We start from the raw sequence: 23,599 nt of genomic DNA, 5'->3' as shown, positions 1-23,599 counted from the left end.
CTGTTCCATCATATTATACCAGAGGCAACAATAAAAGCAACATTTAATCTCTACCCTCTCCCAATCAGCTAAAACTTAATAGCAGTTTGTATATTTTGGGTTGTTAGAGGCAATGTGGCTATAAAACACTTGTCTGGGGTAAATGTGAGACTGCATGATAGCATGTGTTAGCCCTGTTAAAATATGAAAGTAAAATAAAACACCTAGTGAGACAGAACTATAGGGGATAGCATTCCATGGTTGTTTGGTGACCCAGACGTAAGCCTTCTATTTGGTTTGAGAAAACATTCTATTTTTGGATAAAACAATTCTTTTAAAGATACCTTAACTTTTCTCTCAAAGTGGCTTCAAGACTGGGAATATTAAGCTGCTCCACATCAGCAATATAATATCAAGTTTTTCAGTGTGTTCCAGCTCTACAATGAAGTCGTGAGAATTGTTAATGGAGCGAAATCCATGCTGTTTACCACAGCACCAGTCAGTCACGATGTCTAGTGCAGCTTTTTATACACGTGTCCCCAAAACAGAGGAAAAACATCTATCAGGAGTTGTATTTTATAAGGTTGGTCATTCAAAACCTGTCGGAGTACTGAAATTACTTCCACAAAATCGAGCATCAAGACAAGGTGCAGTGAGGCCCTGCTGTGAGAGTAGAACATTCAATCCATCATGGTTGTCCCGATAAATACAAGCTCTGTATATATGAAGAGGAAATGGCTGGTAAACGGACAGGAAACTCCACTTCCTCTAGCGTAGATGTTACTCATGTAAGAGAGAGGTGTTAGCTTTGTGTTTGCCTTTTGTGACAGACCTGTTACTGTCTGCACCCAAATAAAAACAACTTTATTTCTTAGAGCTCCCCTTCAGAAAGTAGCGACCCATATCTAATGTACACATTAAATGAAGACAAGGGCACTGAAATGATTGAGATGCTAGTACTGTACCTTTGATAAGCGAGGCTACAGAAGAGGACCCTCCTTTTCCTCTTGTCAGAAAATAAACTGAGATTTCAAATTATTTCCTTGAAAGTTTTGGCTTTTTCTAGCAAAATAATGCACATTTTGTAGAAACAAGCAACCGTTTCCATCGGTCGTCTTTGAACCCTTTAAAATGTCTTTAAGTTGTCATGGGAAGAAAACAAAAGAAACCTCAACACAACTTCAGTTGAAAGGATTTAAGTTATAGCAATACGCACACTATCAAGTGTACAATTTGTCAAGGTTCATTTGATTCTAATAAAATACTTTTTTTTTTTTAAAACCCATATACATTTCATATATTTATCTTTTTGGGGTATATGGATCCAAAAATAGACATTTAAATCATAAAGGGAATGGGAGGATAGGGGAAGAGAAATAAAACTACAAAAGCTACGAATGGTGGTCCTCCGTTCCAGAGGAGAGAATGACGGAGGACATAGGGGAGAGACAGAGATAGAGAGAGAGAGGGATAAAGAAAAAGAGAGAGAAAAGGAAGGGACGAAAGAGGCAGGGAGTTAGAAGGGGGATTGGCCAAGCTATACAGCGCAGTATGACACCCACTTTAGCTCATTACACACGTACAGTCGTGATCAAGGCACAGGGATCTTCTAAAAGTAATTTTTTTTCAATAAAGTTGTACAAAATAATACATTTTACAGTCTGTACAAGAATAATAGTTCAGCAGTAAAGTAAAGACAGACGTACAAAGGAGCAAGCGGTTGGGGAGGAAGGAGGAAAGATGGATGAATGGCAAGGAGGTGCGAGCACATTGTTGTACAAAATCAAACATTAGTGTCCCATTTGTTGTTTTCATCTAGTTTTTTATACTCCAGGATTATTATATTTTATTTTGTCGTAAAACAAAAAGAGCACTGAAAAGAGAGGGGAAAAGGAGGGAGTCGGGAAAGATGTGAAAATGGAGAGGAGAGTGAAGTCCTCAGAGGGGAAAGAGCAGAGGTTGAAAAGAAGGAGAGAATGACTGAGACAGAAAGCTTAGAGAGAAAGAAAGAGCGCACAGGGCACAATGGCACAACAGTCTACACAGACAAAAACAGCTGTGGAGACAGTAGAACAGGGTCAATCATGACGAGATGAGAGTTCTTTTTAACTTATATGGTATTGTACTGTCGAAGGATGATTTTCGCCCTCCGTTTGTCAAGTTCCACAAAAGATGGTTATTTTTTATTTTTTGTTTTCAACTCAATACATCCTCCTCACGTTTTGCTCCACTAGCAACAAGGCAGAGTCAGGTGGCTAAACAATGCTGTGGAGAAGTCGAGGGACCGCCATCGCCCTCGACCGTGTCCGGACTCCATCAAAGTAATTCACATTGGAGTCGGCCGTCTGTCCCTCGTGCCTCCTGCAGCCTGACTGATCACAACACACCCCTGGTCCGTGTAGTCTGTGGTACTGCTGCAGTCGGTCACTCGTTCAGTTTCATTTCAAAGGACTGTGCTGGAACAATACGCCAGCAGGTCAGGGAGCCTGCCGCTCGTCAGCAGGGATCAGTACGTTTCCGGATTGACGGCGATTGTGCATTCCGATAAAAGCAAATGCGATGAGTTTCTGTGTGCAAGCAGATCCTGTGGTTGAATTCATGGATAAGAACGATTGTTGTACACGGTCAAGTCAAGAGCACAGTGCTTGTGTTTTCTGTTAGATACAGTGTTCAGCTGATCTTTTGTGACATGTTAATTCTCTATTTCTGTAGTCATTCCAACAGTTTTCTCTTTCCCAGTTGCACTGAAGCAGAAGCTCTCTCAGTTTTCATGCCGGCTCGAAGTACAGCCTCAACTGCAGCTCAAACTCTCCTCACTGCAGGAAATACAATCCAGACTGGGCCAGTCAGGGTGTTTGGACAGGTGAAGGTAACAGGGGTGATACAGGATGTCGAGAGGATAGGAGCTGGGAGTGTGGCTGAACATGGACATCCAAGTTCCTTTATGCTTCAGCCCCTCAAACCCCTTCATCAAATAACTCCGTCTATTGCAGGTTGGGAGTTTTCATAAGGAGAAGTTCTGTGTTCAGGGTGTGTTTGTGTGTAAATATGTGTATGTTTGTGTGGGTGTGTTTTGGCCCCTGTTCCTTCACAAGAGCTCACACACTTCTATGGAAGAGGAGAGTTCAGAGACTCAGGTTTTTTTTGTTTGTTTCTGGTCGAACCCTTTTCCTCTCCCATCACAAGAGCTCGTACTGCCGCAGGTGCATCCGCTGGATGATGTCTCGACAGTCGTTGAAGACGCGGCGGATGTTTTCTGTGTCGACGGCGCAGGTAAAGTGAGGATAACAGTAGTGCCGCCCGTCCCCGCTCGCTGTGCTGATCCTCTGTAGATGGAAGAATAGAACATGTGAGGAAATGGCTCATTTTAGAACATGCCTGAAAACACATATCATATTGCCACTCATGTACACTGGTCATGCGTGTGCCAGTGTACACAGGAGGCATTTGGTTGAGGGGTTACAGATTGTTTGAATAACAACTCGTCTCCAACACAATTGTATCATTGAAAAATGCAGGACAACAGGGTCAGCAACCCTTGTAAATAATAATCCATTTAGTGTTTTACGCTAGGGGCCAAGGCTGATGCCGGTTGTTTTGTTCCAAAAGGGGGACATGTGACAGGATCCTGACAAATCAGTGAAGGTTTGACCTGAAAGACCCAATCAGCAATCAGTTTTGGCCCGTTCAGACTAAATTGCTCCCGCTGGAGAAACTGGATCCACTGTGTTTCCAAACCTCTACATTTTAGCAGCTGAAGTGTGGACACTGGGAGTATCTGCAGAGTTGATGAATTTCTATTTTTAACTTAAAATATGCTTAATACATTCTTTGTCATACCATATTTATCTCATTAAAAGATCCATAGAAATCAAATGAAAAGACCAAAACATCGCTGGAGGCTCTTTTTTTTTTTCCTATTCAAGAGAACATTTCTAAAACAACTCCCAGATATATTGATTCACGCCAGTAGGATCAGTTCATTCTTGGTTTTGGTCTTATCAGGGGATTTATGAAAATAAGAACAGTAGAGACAATTGTAAAACGTTTTTTAAACTCACCCTTTAAATTTACATAAAACACAAAAACAAGCTACGCACTTACCAGGAATTCATCTCTAATGAAGTACTTTGCCCTTGTAACACGTGGATCTTCTCCAGGCTCTGGTGTCGCTAAGAGAAGAGAACAATACTAGTGAGAACTCATCTCTTATGACATGCAATCATTCAGGTGGGGACCGATCAAACATGAACTGTGCCTTTTAGGGCATTTGTTAGTTATCAGGGATACATTTGTTTAATGACTAATTTCCAGGTTTCTGTGGATGAGTATGTGTTAGATCAGAATGACCTCACAGGTGTGTATCGACGATGACCTCTTGTGGTTGATGACACTGAATGCACTGCCTCTCACAGATGTTTTCTGGAGCCAGTCAAATTAATACTGCCTCCTAGTAGAAAGAATGCTAAAAACACACATTTCTATATGTGTGCAAACTTAATGAGGCATCTGGGGACACACAGATACATGTGAATGCTAAGGGATGCTCTGTGTTTGACTATTTGCTAACCGCCATTGAAAGCACATAAAGCGTGACCCCGGCAGTAGGGAGACATGTGATGCCGAGTTTGGAGCTGGTGTATCTTACTGTATCAAGCACTGAAACTGTTATTTAGTGCTAAATCACTGTAGATGGGTCGGGTTTTGTTTAGAATGCGATTTTGTTATGTAAATTTGTTTTGTACCTATTATATCTGAATATTTATGTTAAGTGTATCCTACTTTAAACTCACTACAGGAAATATGTCAATTAGCAATAGTTTATATGTCAAACAGCAATGAAAAAGCTGATTTCAATTGATTTTAAAATGATCGATTTGGCACGTCAAGTCGATACCTAACCCCAAAATATGGCAGTTGTATTTGTACAGATAGTATCATGGATAATGTTGATTTGAATTGTTGGCAAAAAAAGTCAATGGAATAAAAATTTGGATTAAACCGAAGCACGGCTGCTCACCGTCATCAGGTGTGGTGTAGCGAGCAAACTCAGGAAAGTATTCCTCGATTTTGGACTTCCCTGCCAGCACCTTCTCTGCTAGCAGGTCCTGTTTATTTAGGAACAAGATGACAGAAATGGTCCGCAGCCACCTGTACAGAACAAACGTGAGTGTGATATGAGATATGAGAGGGAATCACTGACTGGAAATACACAATGGGTCAATTTTTTCGAGCGAAAGATGAATATCTCAAGGTTCAAGTCCTAATGGACCCAAACATTTCCACTCAAACCTCACGAGTACATTTTGAACGTCTAGACTCACCATGCCTGCAGCTAAGCTGCCAAAGATCTTAGTAAGTTTTCACCATTCTGAAACTTTTATTAGTGTGGAACTTTTGAAAAAGGTACATGATCTAACGTAGTTTGGTGTTATGCTTTATGTGTTGCTAAGGAACCCCCGCACTTTGTTATGCAATCATTCAGGAGAAAAAGCAGGCAAGTTCATCAAATGTTTATCAGCCTTGACACTTGGCTTGGTTTTGTCGTTAACGATTATGCATCTGCAGTTTGAAAAGCCAGAAAACAACAAAATCCCCAATAATCTACGCGTTAAAAAAAAAAAATCACTTTGAAACTGGGGATCCATGTTGTTTCCGTTTTTCCTATAGAAAACACCGGGCTGGTGTTTGCCCCTCTTCACCTGTTGTTCCAGATGTTCTTGAAGAGGTTGAGTGCCTCCTGTAATCGGTTGGTCTGATTGTCTTCTCTGATCACCATGTTGTAACTGCTACTTGCCACCACGAAGATGATGGCTGTTACATCTGATAAGAGACGAGAGGGAAAGAGATGATTGAGCCACGGAGAGGAACAGAGACATGAGACGAGTGGAAGCTGAAATAAACGTAAGTTACCGTTAAAGCATTGAATCCATTTCCGGCGTTCGTCTCTTTGACCCCCGACATCGAACATACTGTATAAATCAAATGATACATAATGTTAGCAGGTCAAAAACCATCAATCATGTGGAAAAACCATACACTAGGGCTTCCGCCTGAACGTTGAATATTCAAATCATCAGTCCGAGGCTCCTTAATTGACAGAGATGTCTGCTTGGTAAAAGGAATCTGTGACATGTAGAGGCAGCTGTGGACCAACTTAATACAATATAGTCTCCTGGATTTTGTTTGCTATCTAAATGGTGCTGCAAATTTTCGATCTGTTGTAAGCATAGTTAGCATGCATTAGCATGGAGGGCTAACTTGGCTCTCGGCTGTTTAAATGCTTGCAGTTCAGAAAAAGTGTAGAAACTGACAAGAGTCTTATTAAGGTACAGCCATAATGTACCCTATTATTTCATGGTCCTTTTCTTTATGTATTTTACTTACTGGAAATTAACTTTGTCGACTTGGAATCTTGTCTCAAAGATCCCTGAAGTCAGAACTCTGCAACGCAGCAAATCCTGGTGCAAATAAGAAAAACGATCAGAAAACAGAAGCTAATCATTAAGGCAATGCTGTTTTATTGTAAAAAAATCCACATAAACACATGGTTGCACGCGATTAAATTTCTAAATATTGAAATTGCTCTATTCGAAAGGCAGACATTCATGCAAAATGAGCAGTAAGTTATTTTGACTTTGAGGCGGCAGAATTTCACCCACCTGATCTGTTGGAGTGTAGTCGTTCTGCTTCACAATGTCAATCTTTTCTAGAAAGCTGAAGAAAGAAAAGGAAAACGTAACAATTCAGAGACGGTCACAAAATCCCTGATCAAACAGTTCCTTTATATTGTTGAGGATGTGCTCCACACTCTGTAACAATACCCCCCAAAAAAGCTAAAGTTTGAGCTCTTAACATAACAGTGCACTTCTTAGCAAGGAGAATTTATCTGACCATACTGACTGAGCATTGTGTGTGAGCCAGCAGATTTTCTGCAGTTGGCTGATTAATTGCAGGATATGTCACGAACCAGGAACAGCCACGGCAAAAACTAAGACCAGGGACTTGGACTGACGATGAGGTGGAACTTTTACTGAAGGTTAGCAAGGCATGTGTACATATGTTATCAATGTTATTATAACCACGGGTAGTCAAGTCATGGTGGATATGACCCAGTTAGGAAGCAAACTAATCTGGGTCGTTTCAGAAACGTTTCTGACTGTCTAGACTAAAATGCATTCCAGGAGGATTCAAAGTAAAATGGCGCCCACAGAATTTCCAAAAAGTTAAAGGGTCACAAAAACTCTAGAGTATAGTATTGAGATCAGGTGTAAATGTGGCCAAAGTTGTGTTTTAAAACAACAATACAATAAACGACTTAAACACGTGTATTGCATGTTCAAATCGATTCGACAATGCACTTTCCTGGGCCGCTAAGAACACACGTGCCAAGTGTGAAGCTGATTTGATGAACGGTTCGCGAGATTAGAATGTACAGAAAGACAGACAGATGGTTGTGAAACTAGTAGGACACTGCTATAATGGCAAACATTTTTTTTCCATTTGATCACTTGATTATTGATGAAATTATCAATAGAATACTCTATTACAAAAAAATCGCTGCAGCCCTTCTCACAAGACGAAATCACTAAAGGAATCACATGTGAAGTAGGTAGGGAAATGATCTGTGAACTTTTCATCTCACAACAGTGAGAAGATCTCGGGACGTATTTTGAAAAAACTGTGTATTCCTGAAAAACAAAGGAAACTGCAAGCAATACATAATATTGTCAGAGGCAAAATCTATGTGCAGAGCAAGTGCACGTGCTGAGACGAGAGTGCACGTTGAGTGAACGTGAAGGAGGTGAAGAAAGGGAAGGAGAGAGGACAGCGACTGTGAGAAAGTGAAAGAGAGAGAGAGAGAATGAAAGTATAGTGGCGTCTGTCTGACATTACAGAGCAGATTTCAAAAATAGCTCCCCAGCGCCCTGGCCCACAGCGAGGTTACCATGGAGACCCAACCACAGAAGCTATTAATAGTCTATCAGCTCCCAATCTAGTGCGGCTGGAGCAGCTCCAGAGAGAAGACAGACAGACAGATGGGGATGGAGAAGAGGAAGAAAGCGGAGGAGAAGAAAGAAAGTGAGAGCAGGATGAGTTTGTGTTTTAGTGCTGGATGTCTGCAAGCAGGAAGAGGGAGGGAACAAGACACTGGACTGTACCATCTCGACCACCTGAGGGAGGATGGGGTGGAGAGTTTCTGCTCCTACAAACACCTAAACCACACGTAAATGCTTAATTAAATATGTGTACTATTCTCTAAGAGGGATTTACCAGTAGAAAGCAGCTGAGGCTCACAGTCTCGAGCTGAGGAGAGACAGTATCTTCCTGAAAACAGTACCCCCCCCCCCTCTCTAAACATCCACTGATCTGCAGATGACTCAGCCTCCGCCATGTTTGCTCCCAAACACAGAAAACTGCTTTTGTTTTATGAAAGCTAGTTCCCTACATTTGTTTTCCTCTACTATATTTTCAACAGCACTTGCTTCTGAAATGCCTGTTTGTTAGTTAACAGTAAATCTGAGCCATTAAAACAAGCCGTGTTTCCAATTCATCTGCTCGATGCTCACACAGGCTTCCACTAACAGAGAGCTCAGTGTTGAGCCACTGACATGGAGCAGCGGAGATGTTGGTTACTTAATAGGGACACAACTTGTAGAGGTATACAATGGCTGGCAGGAGAGGTTTCTCCTGGGCCACACTGGGGTAACACAGTGCGTGACAGCTGTGTTGCTCATCTACTGCGTCTGTTGTTCACACGCATATTTGACTGTACATGAATTGTTTAGTACTAGCACTTGACCTTGTCAGATATAGGACACGGTGCAGTAAAGCAGTAATGGAAAATGCACTGTATTTATATAGCCCTTTTCTAGTCTTACCAACCACTCAAAGAGTTTTACCCTACAAGTCACATTCACACGGACATTCATACCCCGCTTCTGTGCACAGCGCTTTTTCTCTCACACAGTATTCGTACCACTGCCAATAAATTTTTCAAAGTTTACATCGGCAAGTTGTTTGAGAAAGAGGGAAGAATGACACACATACAGAAAAAGTTTAATTTTCCTCCTTCAAAATGCTAAATGATGAAAAACAACATAAGTGAGAGCTAGGTTTAAGAGGAACATCTAAATAAGAGTCCACAGATTTAGTCTCTGACAGATCGTTGTCTCGTTCAACAAGCATCCTAAAATCTTCTTTCTGCTTTAGACTTGTATGTGATTTGATCACAGAGGGCTTTAACAAACCATTTTTACAATTTATTTGACTATTTCTGCCATTTTACAGACAAAACAATTCACTGATTAAGAAAATAACAAGCAGATTAATTGATATAGTAAATTATCAATTGCAGCCCTTAATCCAAAATCATACCACCACCAACTGCAAGAGCTGAATCAAAGTGCATAAACCTAATAGTAATTTTTTTTGTGACACGGTTGTGACACGGTTTGGTATTACCTCAAACCACACAAGATTTCCTAATAAATTCACAGCTCAGTGTAAACACCAAGTCACAATGGAGCAGGTAGCTACTTACTACTGTGCACAGTCGATTAGCTGGTACTCGTTGGATCTCTCAAAGCAGGCCCTGACCCCCTCATCCTGCCACAGTGTCTTGGCGTGATCGTAAAACTCCTGCAGAGACCAGAAAACAAAGAAATACGTTAGTGGAGGTAACAGAAAGTGGGTTTGAAAAACAGATGGAGAGTTGGATACGTTTTTTCCTTCTTGGGATTTTTACTGTTGTTTGTGCGTCTTCACAAAGCTGATGCACAGGTCAGAAACTTTTTCAAGATGAATTCACAAAACACACACAGTTCTGTTTCATGGAAGGCGGTGGATCTGTTGTACTTTAAGGCTGCAATCTTTACTTGATAAAACAGTCTGAATCAAAGAGGGGAAATGTTCCTACAAGCAGGAGATGTTCTGCATTATTTACAGTGCAATTCACAGCGAATATGAAAGCTACCACGGACGTAAGAAAACGGCCAGTGATGTCAGTCGACCGCGGTGCATGTCTGAGGGCACAGGGCTCTCAGTGCTTCTGTTGACACCACATGCGACGTCTGTATATGTCCGTAAAGGTAAATAGTGGCGGGAGAGAGGCGCAACTCGCTGTGCACAGTCACTACAGACAGACTCACCGACACGCTGGGACCGAACAGTGGGTGTTCACTGATGACGTTTTTTTAAACGCTACAGACACAAAACTGGATTACAATTTTTTTATGGAAATTTTTTAAAAGAATACAAAAATCTTGCGACAAAAAATAAGTTTCATAAATGTAGAAGACACTGACAAGGAATACAGCTATAATGGAAAAGTCGCCTGCCCCATAAGGGACAGAAATTGTCATCTGCACTGTATCATGTAAAAAAAATTATAATCTTTTCATCATGCAGGTTTCCATGACGACACACTTATGTTTACAAACAGAGCAGTCTTAATAAATCAGTCATGTGCTTTAAGAAAAAACACTCTCTTTCTTGATGTAATGCTTCCTCTTTCCCCCTTTCCTTCACCTCTTTCTATTACAGTCTCTCTCTGTTCCTCCAGTAACTTTCACTTTACAACAGTGAACCATTCGAAACAATTCCATTACGCTGCAGCAATTTTTACCAGATAGTAAATATCAGTTCCCAAAACATGGCTACATTTTTTTTTCTTAATCAAGATCCATGAATTAATCTCTGAGAAATCTACGGAAATGTTTAAAAACCTCCGATCTGACATTGTAAAAGAAACCACCCTGACCCGAATCCACACAAAGATTGAATGGCTTTCCCCCACGACCAATTCTGCATCCCTCCATCTTAATCCATCCTGTAGTTTGTGCATAATCCTAATAACTATCGAACAAACGAACACATTTCATACTATATTTCATACTATACTGAAATGCACTGAAATAAAATGTTGTCAAAAAACTGAATAAATGGCCTGAATTTTATTATTTAAATAGCATTTTCAGGGAAACATTTTTTATTCTCGAAGTAATGACAAAATCTAAGCATCAACTGTTTCAAATGTTCAATTATGTACCGAATGTAATGAACCTGTGGTTGATGTTATATAAGTTTTTATCATGTATTGTAACATTGAAATGAAATGAATTCACATAGCAAGAAGAGTAAATTCTGTTCAAACATGAGACTGAGTATATATTGAAAAGTGAATTAAAGTGGGCCCCACAGGTGGCTGTGGATGAACATTCAGACTGAGGTTTGGTCTCTTGGCCTTGACAATTAGTTAATGAGAATCTCCCTTAAGGGAATACTAAACCCCACACAGACTTTACTAATGAGGTCATTAGTAAACCTCAGTGTCTGCGACCCGTGTCATGGGATTGACTATTGGGATATTGGGACTATTACCAACTATCATCCACGGAAACACAAGCAGCAGGGGAAAGCTGCACCTGTGTGTGTTACACAAACCACGGTTTAAAAAGGTCCAGTGTGTAAGATTTAGGTGAAAGGGATCTATTGGCAGAAATTAAAACTATAATATAATCCTAGTGTCTAGATGTTTTCACTTGTGTGTTTCATCTAAATTGCACAAATTGTTGTTTTCTTTACCCTAGAAAGAGCATTTTATATTAACATCTGGAGGCCACCATGTCTTTTACAGTAGTCCAGACTGGACAAACTAAACACCTTTTATTACAACTGAAAGCTTCCACAGGTTCTATTTCATGTTTGGAAGGGGAGGCTTCGGTGAGGGGCATTCAGCTGCAACATGCAACTTCACCGCTATATGTCGCTAAATTTGACACACTGGACCTTGAACAACTAGTAAATGTGCAGTGGATCAAAACAGATGGCTGTAAACAATGATGTTGGTGCAGAAACCTCTGTCATCATAGCAACAGGTATAAACGGCCAAACTGCAAAAACAGCTGTAAACACTGTAAAACATCCTTTAAGCTGTTGTGAAGATGATTTTTTTCTCTCAGATGGTGTGTGTAAATGTTTGTGTGCAGTCTGATTTTGTGCAACTCACAGATGGAAACTCAAAGTCCTTCTGGTTGACGAGATTGAGGATGTATTCGATCCGGTACCGGTTCTCTGGACAGGCCACCTGCACAGGAGGCGTCAGGTTGCTCATAGCTGTTACTATGGTCTGTCAGAAACACACAAAATCATTTAAAAGACAGAAGATACATTTTTCAATATTAAATGACAGTAAATAAAGCAAGTCGAGCTGATGTGCTAAGTCAAGTAAGCATATCTGAGGGTATTTCAATGTTTTCATCGGTTACGAGCAAAGAAATGACACCAACACACTTACCTCTATGGCCTCTTTAATATTATTCTTGATGTCCTGAATTTTCTGCTTTTTCTCTCTGAAACAGACAGAAAGGATAAAGTTAGGTATTATTGTTGTACAGCGGCAAAATACACAAGTAAGAGTGTTGTCAGAATAAATGGTGAGAAATACAAAGAATGTCTTAGATCCACACAACCCTTATTGGGATAAAGATCAATCGCAGACCATGATAGTGGCTCCTGATACAAAATTAATTGATTAATATAAACCTAGATTAGTTAATAACAGCCTCAAGTGATGGGCTTAAAAGGGGCAGATTTTCCATAAGGCCAGTCAATGCAGCCAAATTGTCCAGCTGCCCTGACATGTAGTTACACCCAGGACAAAATACATCAATAGACAACAAAAAATGCTTTACTGGATATTATAATGTTAACAGGAACTTTCCATTAAATGTTGTAACTTGCACTCATCATTCTAAATCTGGATTGTAATTCATCATCAAGGATCCTGCACCTAGGTTTTCATTATTGTTTTTCTTCTACTGAACACAAAACAGTTGTATTTAGCTATCAAGTATTGTTTTAGTCAAGTTTAAAAAAGAAAAGTGTGCAGGGAGGAAGTTCCATGTTATCGAGTCACGGTGCACTACAGTGACCTGCATGAAGTTTGTTTTTGATGCGGGAAGGGTAAACAGACCTTCATTGGCTCACATGTTAGAGAAATTATGTCTGTCTACTGTGGAGCAGAGCTGTTTGTACAAAACGTTTGGACTCTGTGACAGAAATGTTTCTAGTAAAGGCAACAGGAGGACCAGTTAGTTTATCTATCACCTTGATACTGTCAAGAAAACAGTGCATTTTGTTTACAATAGTTCCATGTCAGTAACAATGGGCGAGATGGGCCTCTTTGCTCTGTGCCAGTTTGACATTTTCACCTCTGTTTTATATAACTCATAAAAAAACTAAACACTGTTGTACCGTTACGAACCCTTGCAAAAATGGGGTGGGGTCACTCTTTAAACAGTACAATGTTGGGCTGCATGGTGCAAAATGTCTTTTAGAAGTAACGACCAGAGTTTTAGTGGATTCTAACTCAAATCACCAATATACTCGCAGGGGGGACGTTGCTGTATTAAATCAGACCAGGTGTACTTATGCCAATATCGAATAAAAGGAAAGTAATAGCAATAGCAGCATAGACAAGCAGATGCAGATATCCCTATGTTGCCACCTACTGGCAAATACAATTTAAACTATAGAGAGTTGCTGCTCTCAGACATGAACTGAACTCCGGATAATCTCCTCAAATTATCCAGAGGGCCTGTTTATGAGAAAACAAATATCCTAGTCATTCGCTGTAGATTGTCTCCTGCCAGGCCCCCCAGTAAAACCTCTGGATAATGTCAAAATGACCAAAACAGTACGAGATCCCCCGGAGGACTGACTGTGAGCAAGTAGGTGTGGTGATAGTGTTTCTAACACATGATGCAAATGAAAAAGCGATATCACACACGTAGAAGACACAGAAGAGGGCTTTTGGTGATAAGGGCTGACGCCAGTGTTAATGTGCTGTAAACAAAAACGGGTGATCTCCGCAGTGAAGTTTGTACGTTACGTCGTGCCTCCTGCGCCACCCCTCCCCCAATGCTGCATAGATCCCTGATTTGTTTTGAATCTGACCAGAGAACCTCCTTCTGCGTTCTTCATACATGAAAGCTAAAGTCCAGAGAAAACAGAGAATGTCTCAAATACTTCCCATTATATATATATATTAGAAAAATAGGCCTCGTTTACATTTTCAACCTGAGAGTCATTTAAAAACAAAATCAATGGTCTTGTGTGTGGGCATTCTCCGGATTAGAGCGTATGAGCGCATGCCTGTGGGTGGATAGATAGAGGGGAAGGAGACAAGAAGACATGACACAACAAACTTGTTATACTGACAAAGTCTACAGATATATTAAGGTGAATACAGCAGTCAATTATCAATTAAGTGGGAGTTACAGTATGTATCATTTTTGTCATGTCATGTGTCATGGTATGGACTGTATCCTTAGGAAAAAGCTAAATACGGAGGCTGGGACAATTAAATGACAATTATAGCTGCTTTACCAGCAATGGGTCAGGGCTATGCATTTTGAGGAAGTATAGGAGGAAGAAGAAAATTTGCTTTTCGTGATGCTTTTAAGTTGAACAGACATTATTATTGTGCTTCAGCCAGGATTTGCACTCAACCTTCAACAGGCAAGTTATGATCTTATGAGCTACCTGCCACTTCACTCAGGAAGCAACTTGACACTATTACTACTGTAATAAAATTCAGTTATCAAGATAAAATCTTGATAATTCCTGTACTTTATCTTGGCAGTATAGATATGCCTTTGATTTATATTCACAAAGTTAGATTACTCCATGAGTGAGAAACTGTTTATGATGTTTAAAGATAATAATTTCCATTGACTTTAATAGGTGACATGATAATAAAGTTATGAGATAAAAACTCAAAAAATGTTCACATTACATCAGCCAAGACATGTGAATATTGTTTTGAAATTTATTTAGCAAGAATTTCCAGTATATGTTTACAGTAAGACATTTTGATGCACTGTGGGCTTCATAATTGCAGCCAAATCATGTGAATACAAGTTTTTGCTCAATTACGCCTTTAATCTGGTAAAAATTCCAAAGTTCTAGCAATAACGGTTGATTTGCTACGAATTTTCAATGTTTTAAACTTTAGACAGTTGATGTCACACCACCATCAGGACTTTTTGCATAGGACTGGACCTATGTGCTAAACTTGGTTATTTCCATGCATGGGCAGGTGGATTTCCTTGGAATAATAATCATAATAATCATAATAATAATTATATCAACAACACTGAGGAAAAACTGAGGTTCCGGCAGCACAGCAGCCTTGCCCCTAATATTGCCCCACAAGACTGCAGCGATACAAGACTTTGCTCCCTTAAAAATAATCTGTTGTTGACCCTGTTTGCATTGCAGTTTAATTCAGGATTTTACATTAATAAATAATATTTTTACTCCTTGCCATTGCTGCTTCTCAATTGTAATCTAGCTCCTTCTGTACATGACAACCAAATGCTTCCTGTGTATTCACGTGCCCAGTGTACGTAAATGGTCCCGTGATGTGCATTTTAAGGCGTGTTGGTGTGGACAGGGACTAGAAAAGATAGAAAGCCAAAACGCTCTTGTAGTTTGAAAACGCTGTTACGCAGTAGCATGGATGTAACCCCCGTCCCACTGGTCTGCTAGATGTCAGAGCTTTTGCATAATCGTTTGGACTGGTCAGTTTTTTCAAACAACTCCAGCTGTTGACCACTTCAAAACTCTAGTAACAAAGCTGGCAGTAACATGCCTTGTCTAAGGCCAGCTCATAGGCTCACATGCAGGTCACGGAGAGAGCTGAGTCAGTCATTAATTCCTCTTCTAAATCAGGCCAGCAACTAAACCAGCAGTCTTTCAGTCACAAGCCAATTACTCTGACCTTTAGGTTACCACAACACTCAATCCATTTACTCAAAATCTTTCATCACAGATGTTACTGAACTCTTTCAGCCCCAAAGCTGTAATGTATGTCCTGCCTCAGGATCCAAGCTCATTCAAACTTATTATTAAGCTCGTCATGTGGAGACGCACAAGTAACTTGTCTGCAACACTCTTGATTCAACCTATGTAACCAGGGTTAACCACTGTACTACATGTAAGGAGTCAAAGGAGCCATACTGTAAGAAGCTAAATCGAGATAATCCAAGCAAGGTCACAGATCACACCTGGAGTGATGCTGTATGCCTTTGTGTGTCTCGTTAATGAAGACACTCACCAAGCAGTGAAGACACATAAACAGACAAATACAGTCACACACACAGTCATTGGTGACTTTCGGGGGACATTACATGGACTCGGATGAATTTACTGACTAAAAGGTTCATTTATGCTGCCTTTACATATATAGAAAAAAGAAAGGTAAATTTCAATGTAAAGTAATTGTCATGTAATGTAATTGTCATTGCCAACTGATTGCACCTGATCAGGTTGCAAATGATTGCAACTATGATGGTAATTTATAATGTCACCAAACTAGATGGATCAATAAGAATGACAACAAGACATTGTAGTCCTGAGAAGAGGTCTAATCAGAAATTTCAGAAAGGAAATTTGTCCCTAATGGTAGCCTATGACACGCGCACACATACACACAGTTCAGTGTTATGCAGTCACGCGCTGGGTCATACGCTCTTGTCAGCCTTAGGTGCTGATTTTCTCTTCTAACCTCGCAAGGATGCTTCCAATCCACATCAAAACCACCAGACCAACACATGCCACTTCACCGACATACAGAAAACACACAAAAAAAACGTTTAAGTTCTGTTAAAACCAACACAATTCAAATATTCCTCGTGGCAAAAGGCAAGGAAAAGAGAGTGGCATAATTGCATTTTTTTTCACAAGAGATACTTTAGAGTTGTGTGTCAATCTATATTATATTAAAGAAAAGGAAAGATACAAAAAAATTGAAAAATCAATGGAGCAAAAGCAGAGGGATGTCTATTTAAGACATTGCCGGGTATAACCTATATGTCTTAACTACATGGGCGGAAACAATAATGATTGCAGATGCTAGTTTCCCTGTTTGGGTCACCAGACAAGTGTTAAACAATATGGTCTAGAAAGGTTTGACAAACGCATAGAAACTGTTCAAAAAGCTTAGTTCCACCGCACTTCCTGACTGGCTTCTGTGACGTAGGTTTTTTCTGAAATGTTCAGACATGACAAGCTTATTGGAAGATATTGTTACAGACGCAATAAAGTCAGAAAACTATTATTTGAATGGTACACAGAGAGCCGTTATATGCACTTTTCTAGCGTTAGCCACCTATCAAAGCACTTTACACTAGAAGTTACATTGAACCATTTGAGTGCTACTATATGCTGGAGGACCCTGGAACTGAACCACCAACCTTCTGGTTAATGGACAACCCTTTCTACCTAAACAACAGCCACCGACTGTGCTCAGTCACACCAACTAACAGCACAGGAATCATATTGCTTAATGTCACCTTTATTCACAACAATAAAGCGCCCATCATCTCTGTTGACCTGCCAATATTAAGAAATAGAACGGCATTCAAAAGAGCACAGACCTTCACTAGGTATCAACAGTTTAACCCTTAAATTCAATCGTAGTTTAAAAAGAAAAGCACTGAACTGACTTATGTCAGGCTTCTCCAGAAGCAGACCCTCGGACCAAGTCACAACTGGTGTTTCCTTTTTGAACATCAATATCACTTGATCCATTGCATGAAGGCTAATTGTTGTTAGTGGTGAATATGTAAAATGCAAAAAGATATTTGAAGATTGGAGGTATTTAATCACATCAGTCTTACAGATCAAATAAAGGTCATATTAATGTGACCACATCAGCAATATGTTGTTACAACCTTTCTGTAAAATAATACATCATGAAACTTATACCTCTTTGTCCCTTGTATTTAGCATTTGACAGATTTGTCTGGGCAGTCGCAATGAGATAAATTCGTCAATGCCGGAGTTTTGCCAAATACACCCGGTGCTCCAGGCTGCAGCCAAAATGGTCACATATGCAACCACTATTTGAGAAATGTCCTGGTTAAAAATATCATGTGGTCACATTCGTGTGAGTGCATGATGATCATGAGGCTGTATGGGTGCTCCTTCGGCATGGTTACTGCCGTAGCCATTGTGGTTCAAATAACTATTCCTTTACTGGCTCGGTCACTTTCTCCCAACCTGCACTTTCATCATCAGTACATGTGCACTGATGATGAAATATGCTAAATGCCATGCTCCAAAAGATGAAGCAGAGCATAGCTGATTATTAAAAAAAAGATAAAGAGACAGATGTTGAGGGAGAGCCAATGACAGGTCCTGCCTCAGATAACAGATGAGAGTGCAGGATGCAGGGAGAGTACAGGTACAGGCAGAGAGAGGCCGAGTGAAGAACACAGATCAGATATTTTCAAAATACAATCTCACAATTAGCCGTCAATCTTTACAACTGTTCATTAGTCTGTAGAGTCACTGTACCAAAATCATGTGCTGGTGAGAGAATTTGAGATCATTTGTAGTGCCAGAGCTCCCGCTGGAGAAGTTACTCTGAATCCCTGACACCATAACCTTGGGTTTGTTGAGACGTTGGAGATTTAGCCTTGCCAAAGGGATCTTTTGTGCACTCCGTAGAAGCTGCCTAAACCTTACGTTTCACATATATACTTACTCTGCATTGAAGCCGTTGACATGAAGGATCCTCATCTGTTTCACTATGGTGCTCTTTCCTGACTCTCCAGCTCCTGAGGGAGAGAGAGATAAGAAAATGGGGATGTGTTTACATGTGAAACAGGACCACATACAGCTGGATGCTCATAACCGGTCATGGCTGTGACATACTATGCTCTACAGGAAATTTGCAACGGACAAACACATATCATACACAACTATGACTTTTTTTTATGGAAAACTTTGGCTAGAGGATAATCCAACACTGGCCGCTGCATGACAGGGCTGAAATACTAAATGATGAACTCCCACTCAATAGTGGGATCCAAAACTACATGTTTAAACATGATTGTGGCAGATAATTAGATTATTCCATGAAAAGCAAGGTTGAAGATTTCCATTTAAAAGTGGGTCCCATTGTGTTAATTGTAAAAGAGTTTGATGTGCAGTATACTCTTCAACTACTACCAATAGAATTTGAGTTTTGCATATGAGACGAGCCCCAATTGAAGACAAGTTCATATCAATGGTTTTGATACCTGGTGAATGAAAGACATTTAAATTACTGAGTCTCTTATACAAGATGACAAAGAGACTACATTTTTCTTAAACAATAATAGCCTGCTCAGCAAGCTACAGCGCATACCATGAACTCATAACATCATGTTCTCAAATGTGACTGATGACCTCATGCAACGCAAAGTCAGCGCTCCCATTTCTCTCCCATCTCACACAGTGCACTGTCTGACGAAACGCTGTAACATCTTGAAAAATAATGGTGCTAAATAGTAAAGTAAAGTAAGACACAATGGTGTATTGGGGATTTGGGGGCATGTACTTATTGTGTGCTAGAAATCATTTGTGGTTGCATGTTTGAAAACAGACTCAATAGAGTTTAGCAGCAAACATAAAATCTAATGGGGACCAACAATCGTACCCACAATCTCATTTGCAACCTTGAGAAGTATGACATGCCTAATTGAGATTACTCATTAGTGATGTGTCCAACAGGAAATATTCCCAGCCTACATCCTGCAGAAACTTATAAAACAAGTGTTGAAGTTTTAAAAACTGTATCATATCTCCAAAATAACTATGATACAAATGTGTGTGTATAGAGAAATAACCTGCACTCAAGGTGGGTGACCTCTTCTAGCACGCGACATCAGAATCATCAAAACTGTGTTTGTGTCTCTAGGTGAGATCAGACCAGATACAGAGTTAAAGTAAGTTACAGATCATACTATAACATACCAGTATTCTCAGGGGAAGCCTGTATTTAATTGAAAAGGTTGTTTCATCCCCTTAAGAAGTTATGAGATAACCCATTTAACTTGTGTATTAATATGTTAACCTAGCTGCTGGTGGGTCTGGTCTGCTTTGAAGCATCTATAACCTGAACCCATAATGACAAATGCCCTCATAATATCAGTAATAAATTCAGCTATTAAGAATCTATGATATAGAAATACACACACAAATGTTTTCCACTGCAACATAGACAAAAGTTGACTTGCCACAAACTCTGATCTTGAGAACTGGGGCAGGATTCAACACTGTATATTTCATATTTACTTAAGTTTAATAACACGTAGGGGGTAGGATGTTACCGTTTTAACAAACATCTGCAGAGCTTTGTGCGAAGAGGATTGTCTCTTTGAATCGCAAATATTGTGTTGATATTGCATTCGAATTGTTATGTCAACTCAGTAACTTGGTCATGGAGTTCACTTTAACTTCAAAATACATTAATCTTTGATCAGATTCATTTTATTTACAAAACAGCTCAAATGTAAATATGTTTCCTAAAGTGCTTCACATTATTGTCATTGTCACACCCAGGGTATGTTGGTTTTGATATTAGGTATAAAAACATCACTTGTTGTATAAATGTTATGGAAGTCTGTTTAGTTTATGTAATAATTGGCTACTCATCCTAATCTTTCATAGATATTCCTAAAGTTGAGGTAAATTACTTGTTTTATTCAAATACAAACTTTAGTGGAGATCAATATAAAAATGTTGGTGAAAATAATGTTGCCTTAAGATCATTATATATTCATTTAAGAGGGTCTTATCTGTGCTGTTTTGTGAAAAGTAGATAAATATCTGCTCAATATAATAACCAATGTCATAACTCTTTGTGAACCAGTCTGTTATTAACATGGCCCACAAACCCCTTAAGACTTCAATTAGGTGATTTACTTAATCCACTGACCTGTGCAGTTCAATTGCAGGTTACAATCATACTGAGCAACATAATCCAGTGATCAACAAGACATGCTTTAAGTTTTGTTCTGTAAATAAATGGTCACACAGTCCACGTCACGCGTCACCTACACATACACACAAACTTCCTGGCTGCAACTTTCATTGCTGGCTTATTTATGGTAAGAATATGCTTTGTACTATTTAAAATACTATCTTCTCTCAACATGGATTCAAACCAAGCAAAGGGCCCTTCGCATACATTCTTTTTCAGCAGGACTGAGAGTGACCCTTTTATGGTTCGTACGGCTTTGTTCACTGTTTGCCTTATCATCCGAAAACATGCAGAATTGCAAATAAGACCCTGAAGGTCTGCAAGTGTGTGAAAAAGTCAAACTAGTAGATTATGTAATTGAAAGGCAGCTAATTTGGTGGCATACATCTTTGTTTAGGTGTTCATGTGGGTCCTGTCCTTCTGCTTTCCTAAAGTCACCACAACTTCCTCCTCAACATAAATACCACCATGTCATACAATACACACCCTTGCTGGCATTTCTGAAATTAAATAACATGTTTGTTTTTTTCCAAAGAATACTATGACTTCCTGGAAGCGATAATAAGCCTGTAAACAGTCATTCGAGGAGGGTACAGAAGAGAAAGACCGGCAGGGGAAAGTTAGACACTCTTATTTGTCTCTTATGTAATGTAGAGACCCAGCCCACCTCCAGTTCACTCTCTGACACACACACACACACGTTGAGTCTCACACATTAATTTCTTCATCAAGTAGGTGTTAGCTGCTTATAGTGACATTATCTTAAATATGCCGTGTAATATTAATTCAGCCAACTTCCAGGCTTGCATGCATGTTTAGGACTATAATGAGTTCCCGACACTGCTGTGTGCTACATGGTCCCAAACTGATGCTGAACAAGTTATGTTCAATTAAAAAGAATGGATAAATTAACCATAAATAACAATAGATCCTATTTGATTGGTGCATGTGCTTGTTTATGTTTCAATGACCACTGACAGCAGTTGAACCACCATACAAGTACACCTCCACATCGTCGTAGGCTCCCTTATCAACCTATGGACTCTGCTGCAGCTTGTTTTGGTGTTTTTGGAAAGCCACACGCTTACAAAACCCCGGCACAGGGCTGTACCTCCAGCCTTATGCAATGGCAAGTCACACTGTTGACAATGTTTCCCAAAACAACATCCCAGAAGGTTACAGAGAGGAAGCAAGAGCCCAACTGTGCGCACCGAGGCCTCTGCCTGTAGGAGCCAGCGAGCAGGGGCAGCAACATGGACACCAACATGACCAACTCACCAAGAAGTAGCAGTCTGTGTGTGGCTCTGTAGATCTGCTTGTCCTTTTGGAGCTGCTTCTCTATCTTTTTGTTTGCTTCTCGTTGTGCCTTCTCCTCATTTCTCTGGTCTTCGGTCTTGCTGTTGCCCAAACAACCCATCTTCAAAAAGGGGGGAAAGGGGGTGAGGGGGTCCAGGGAAGGAGGAGGAGGAGGTGGTGGAGGAGGAAGAACCAGAAGAAGTAGTGGTGGAGGTGGAGAGGAGACGGGGTTGGGTGGGGAGGGGGGGGGATACGTGCTGAGAGAAAAAAATAAATAGATAAACTAGTCCGAGATCCCGCGTTTGACCCGTGGGTTTGGCAGCAATGTCACCCACATTCACACCGGCCTGCTCCGGGGACAGCGCAGCGCAGCACGGGGGGGAACTACGAGTCCATAACGCGTCTCTCTGCTGTCAGAGGAGGCGCAGGATCCTGTTGCTGACGACACCGAGGCCGCCTTCTCAGTTTGCTGAATCCTCATTCACATGCACTGTAGTTTAGCTTCAGTTTCCCCAACCACACACACACACACACACACACTCACTCTGTCTGACACACACACACGCACTCTCCCCTCTGCGTAACGTTAACAACTATAATCCACAGCACCGCAAGAAAAAACGGGGCTTCTCCTCGCACGGAGGCAGCAGAAACAGCCCAATGTGCATCTCCGGGAGAGAAAAAAAAAAGCCCTGGTCTTGCGTCTCACTGCTGCCCGCGACGGGGAGCCCCGCTCGGCGTGTCCGAAAGGCTCGCCCGTGCTGCGGCGCGGCTCGTTTCCACGTCTCCTCCCGTGACAAACATTTCCAGAGGTGTGTGTGTGCCGTGTGCTCGCTGCTGGCGGGTCTTCTCCGCGGTGGGAGGCCTTGCAGGACAGGAGGAGGGGAGGCAGAGAGGATATTTACACCCAAAGCCGAGCTACATGTGAGGCGTCCTCGCTGCTTCCGTCGCCATCCGGCTCCTTCTCGTTCTCTGCACCGAGTCGACCACAGGCAGCTCCGGGACTCGCACGGTTTCCTCGGCCGCCCTGGGATCCGATATCTCCCCTGATTGATCCTCCTTGTTATTCGTGATGGCTGCTTGGTGTGTTTTCTCCTCCACGGGGCCTTCTCTCTCTCTCTCTCTCTCTCTCTCTCGCTCAGTCAGTCGCTCGCTCGCTCTCCCTCTCTCACTCTCTCTCTCTCTCCTTCTCTATCCCTCCCTCGCTCTCTCTTTTGTTGCTGAAATGTGTTATCAGCCCCTCACATCTCCAGCGAGCCTCCACAAACTGCGCACCCGCACACTTCTGTGTGAAAATGGGCTCCGGCGATGATCCTCCTCGAGTGGAAGAAAAACACAACCACAAAAAAAGGAGGAAGAAGAAATGAAAACGTGACTCGAGATGAGACACACAAAAAAATCCCCCGAAATGTATCCACGTTTCTTGCAGGTGACAAATAAAAGAAAAGCCCCGGCCGCTGTCAGGCTTCAGCCTCTGTGGCGCACGGCCTGTGAGTGTGTGCACGC

The 23,599-nt window shown here is 40.9% G+C and overlaps 1 protein-coding gene across 1 annotated transcript; it reads right to left on the bottom strand.

Moving 5' to 3' along the window:
* Window positions 1-1,159: 1,159 nt before the first annotated feature.
* Window positions 1,160-22,807, bottom strand: gnas (GNAS complex locus). The gene is made up of 12 exons (XM_053423846.1): window positions 22,076-22,807; window positions 18,536-18,608; window positions 12,278-12,332; window positions 11,990-12,109; window positions 9,524-9,621; window positions 6,642-6,696; window positions 6,367-6,440; window positions 5,893-5,951; window positions 5,682-5,802; window positions 5,000-5,130; window positions 4,084-4,151; window positions 1,160-3,305 (listed from the first exon to the last, which is right to left on the bottom strand). Exons 1-12 carry the CDS (start codon window positions 22,212-22,214, stop codon window positions 3,159-3,161), a joined length of 1,140 nt encoding a protein of 379 aa, XP_053279821.1. The 5' UTR covers window positions 22,215-22,807; the 3' UTR covers window positions 1,160-3,158.
* Window positions 22,808-23,599: the final 792 nt, after the last annotated feature.

This window comes from Pleuronectes platessa, chromosome 6 (assembly GCF_947347685.1).
Source record: "Pleuronectes platessa chromosome 6, fPlePla1.1, whole genome shotgun sequence".
NCBI classification, from domain to species: domain Eukaryota; kingdom Metazoa; phylum Chordata; class Actinopteri; order Pleuronectiformes; family Pleuronectidae; genus Pleuronectes; species Pleuronectes platessa.
The sequence above is the reverse complement of the archived record's forward strand: the minus strand, read 5'-3'. Positions and strand labels throughout refer to the sequence as shown.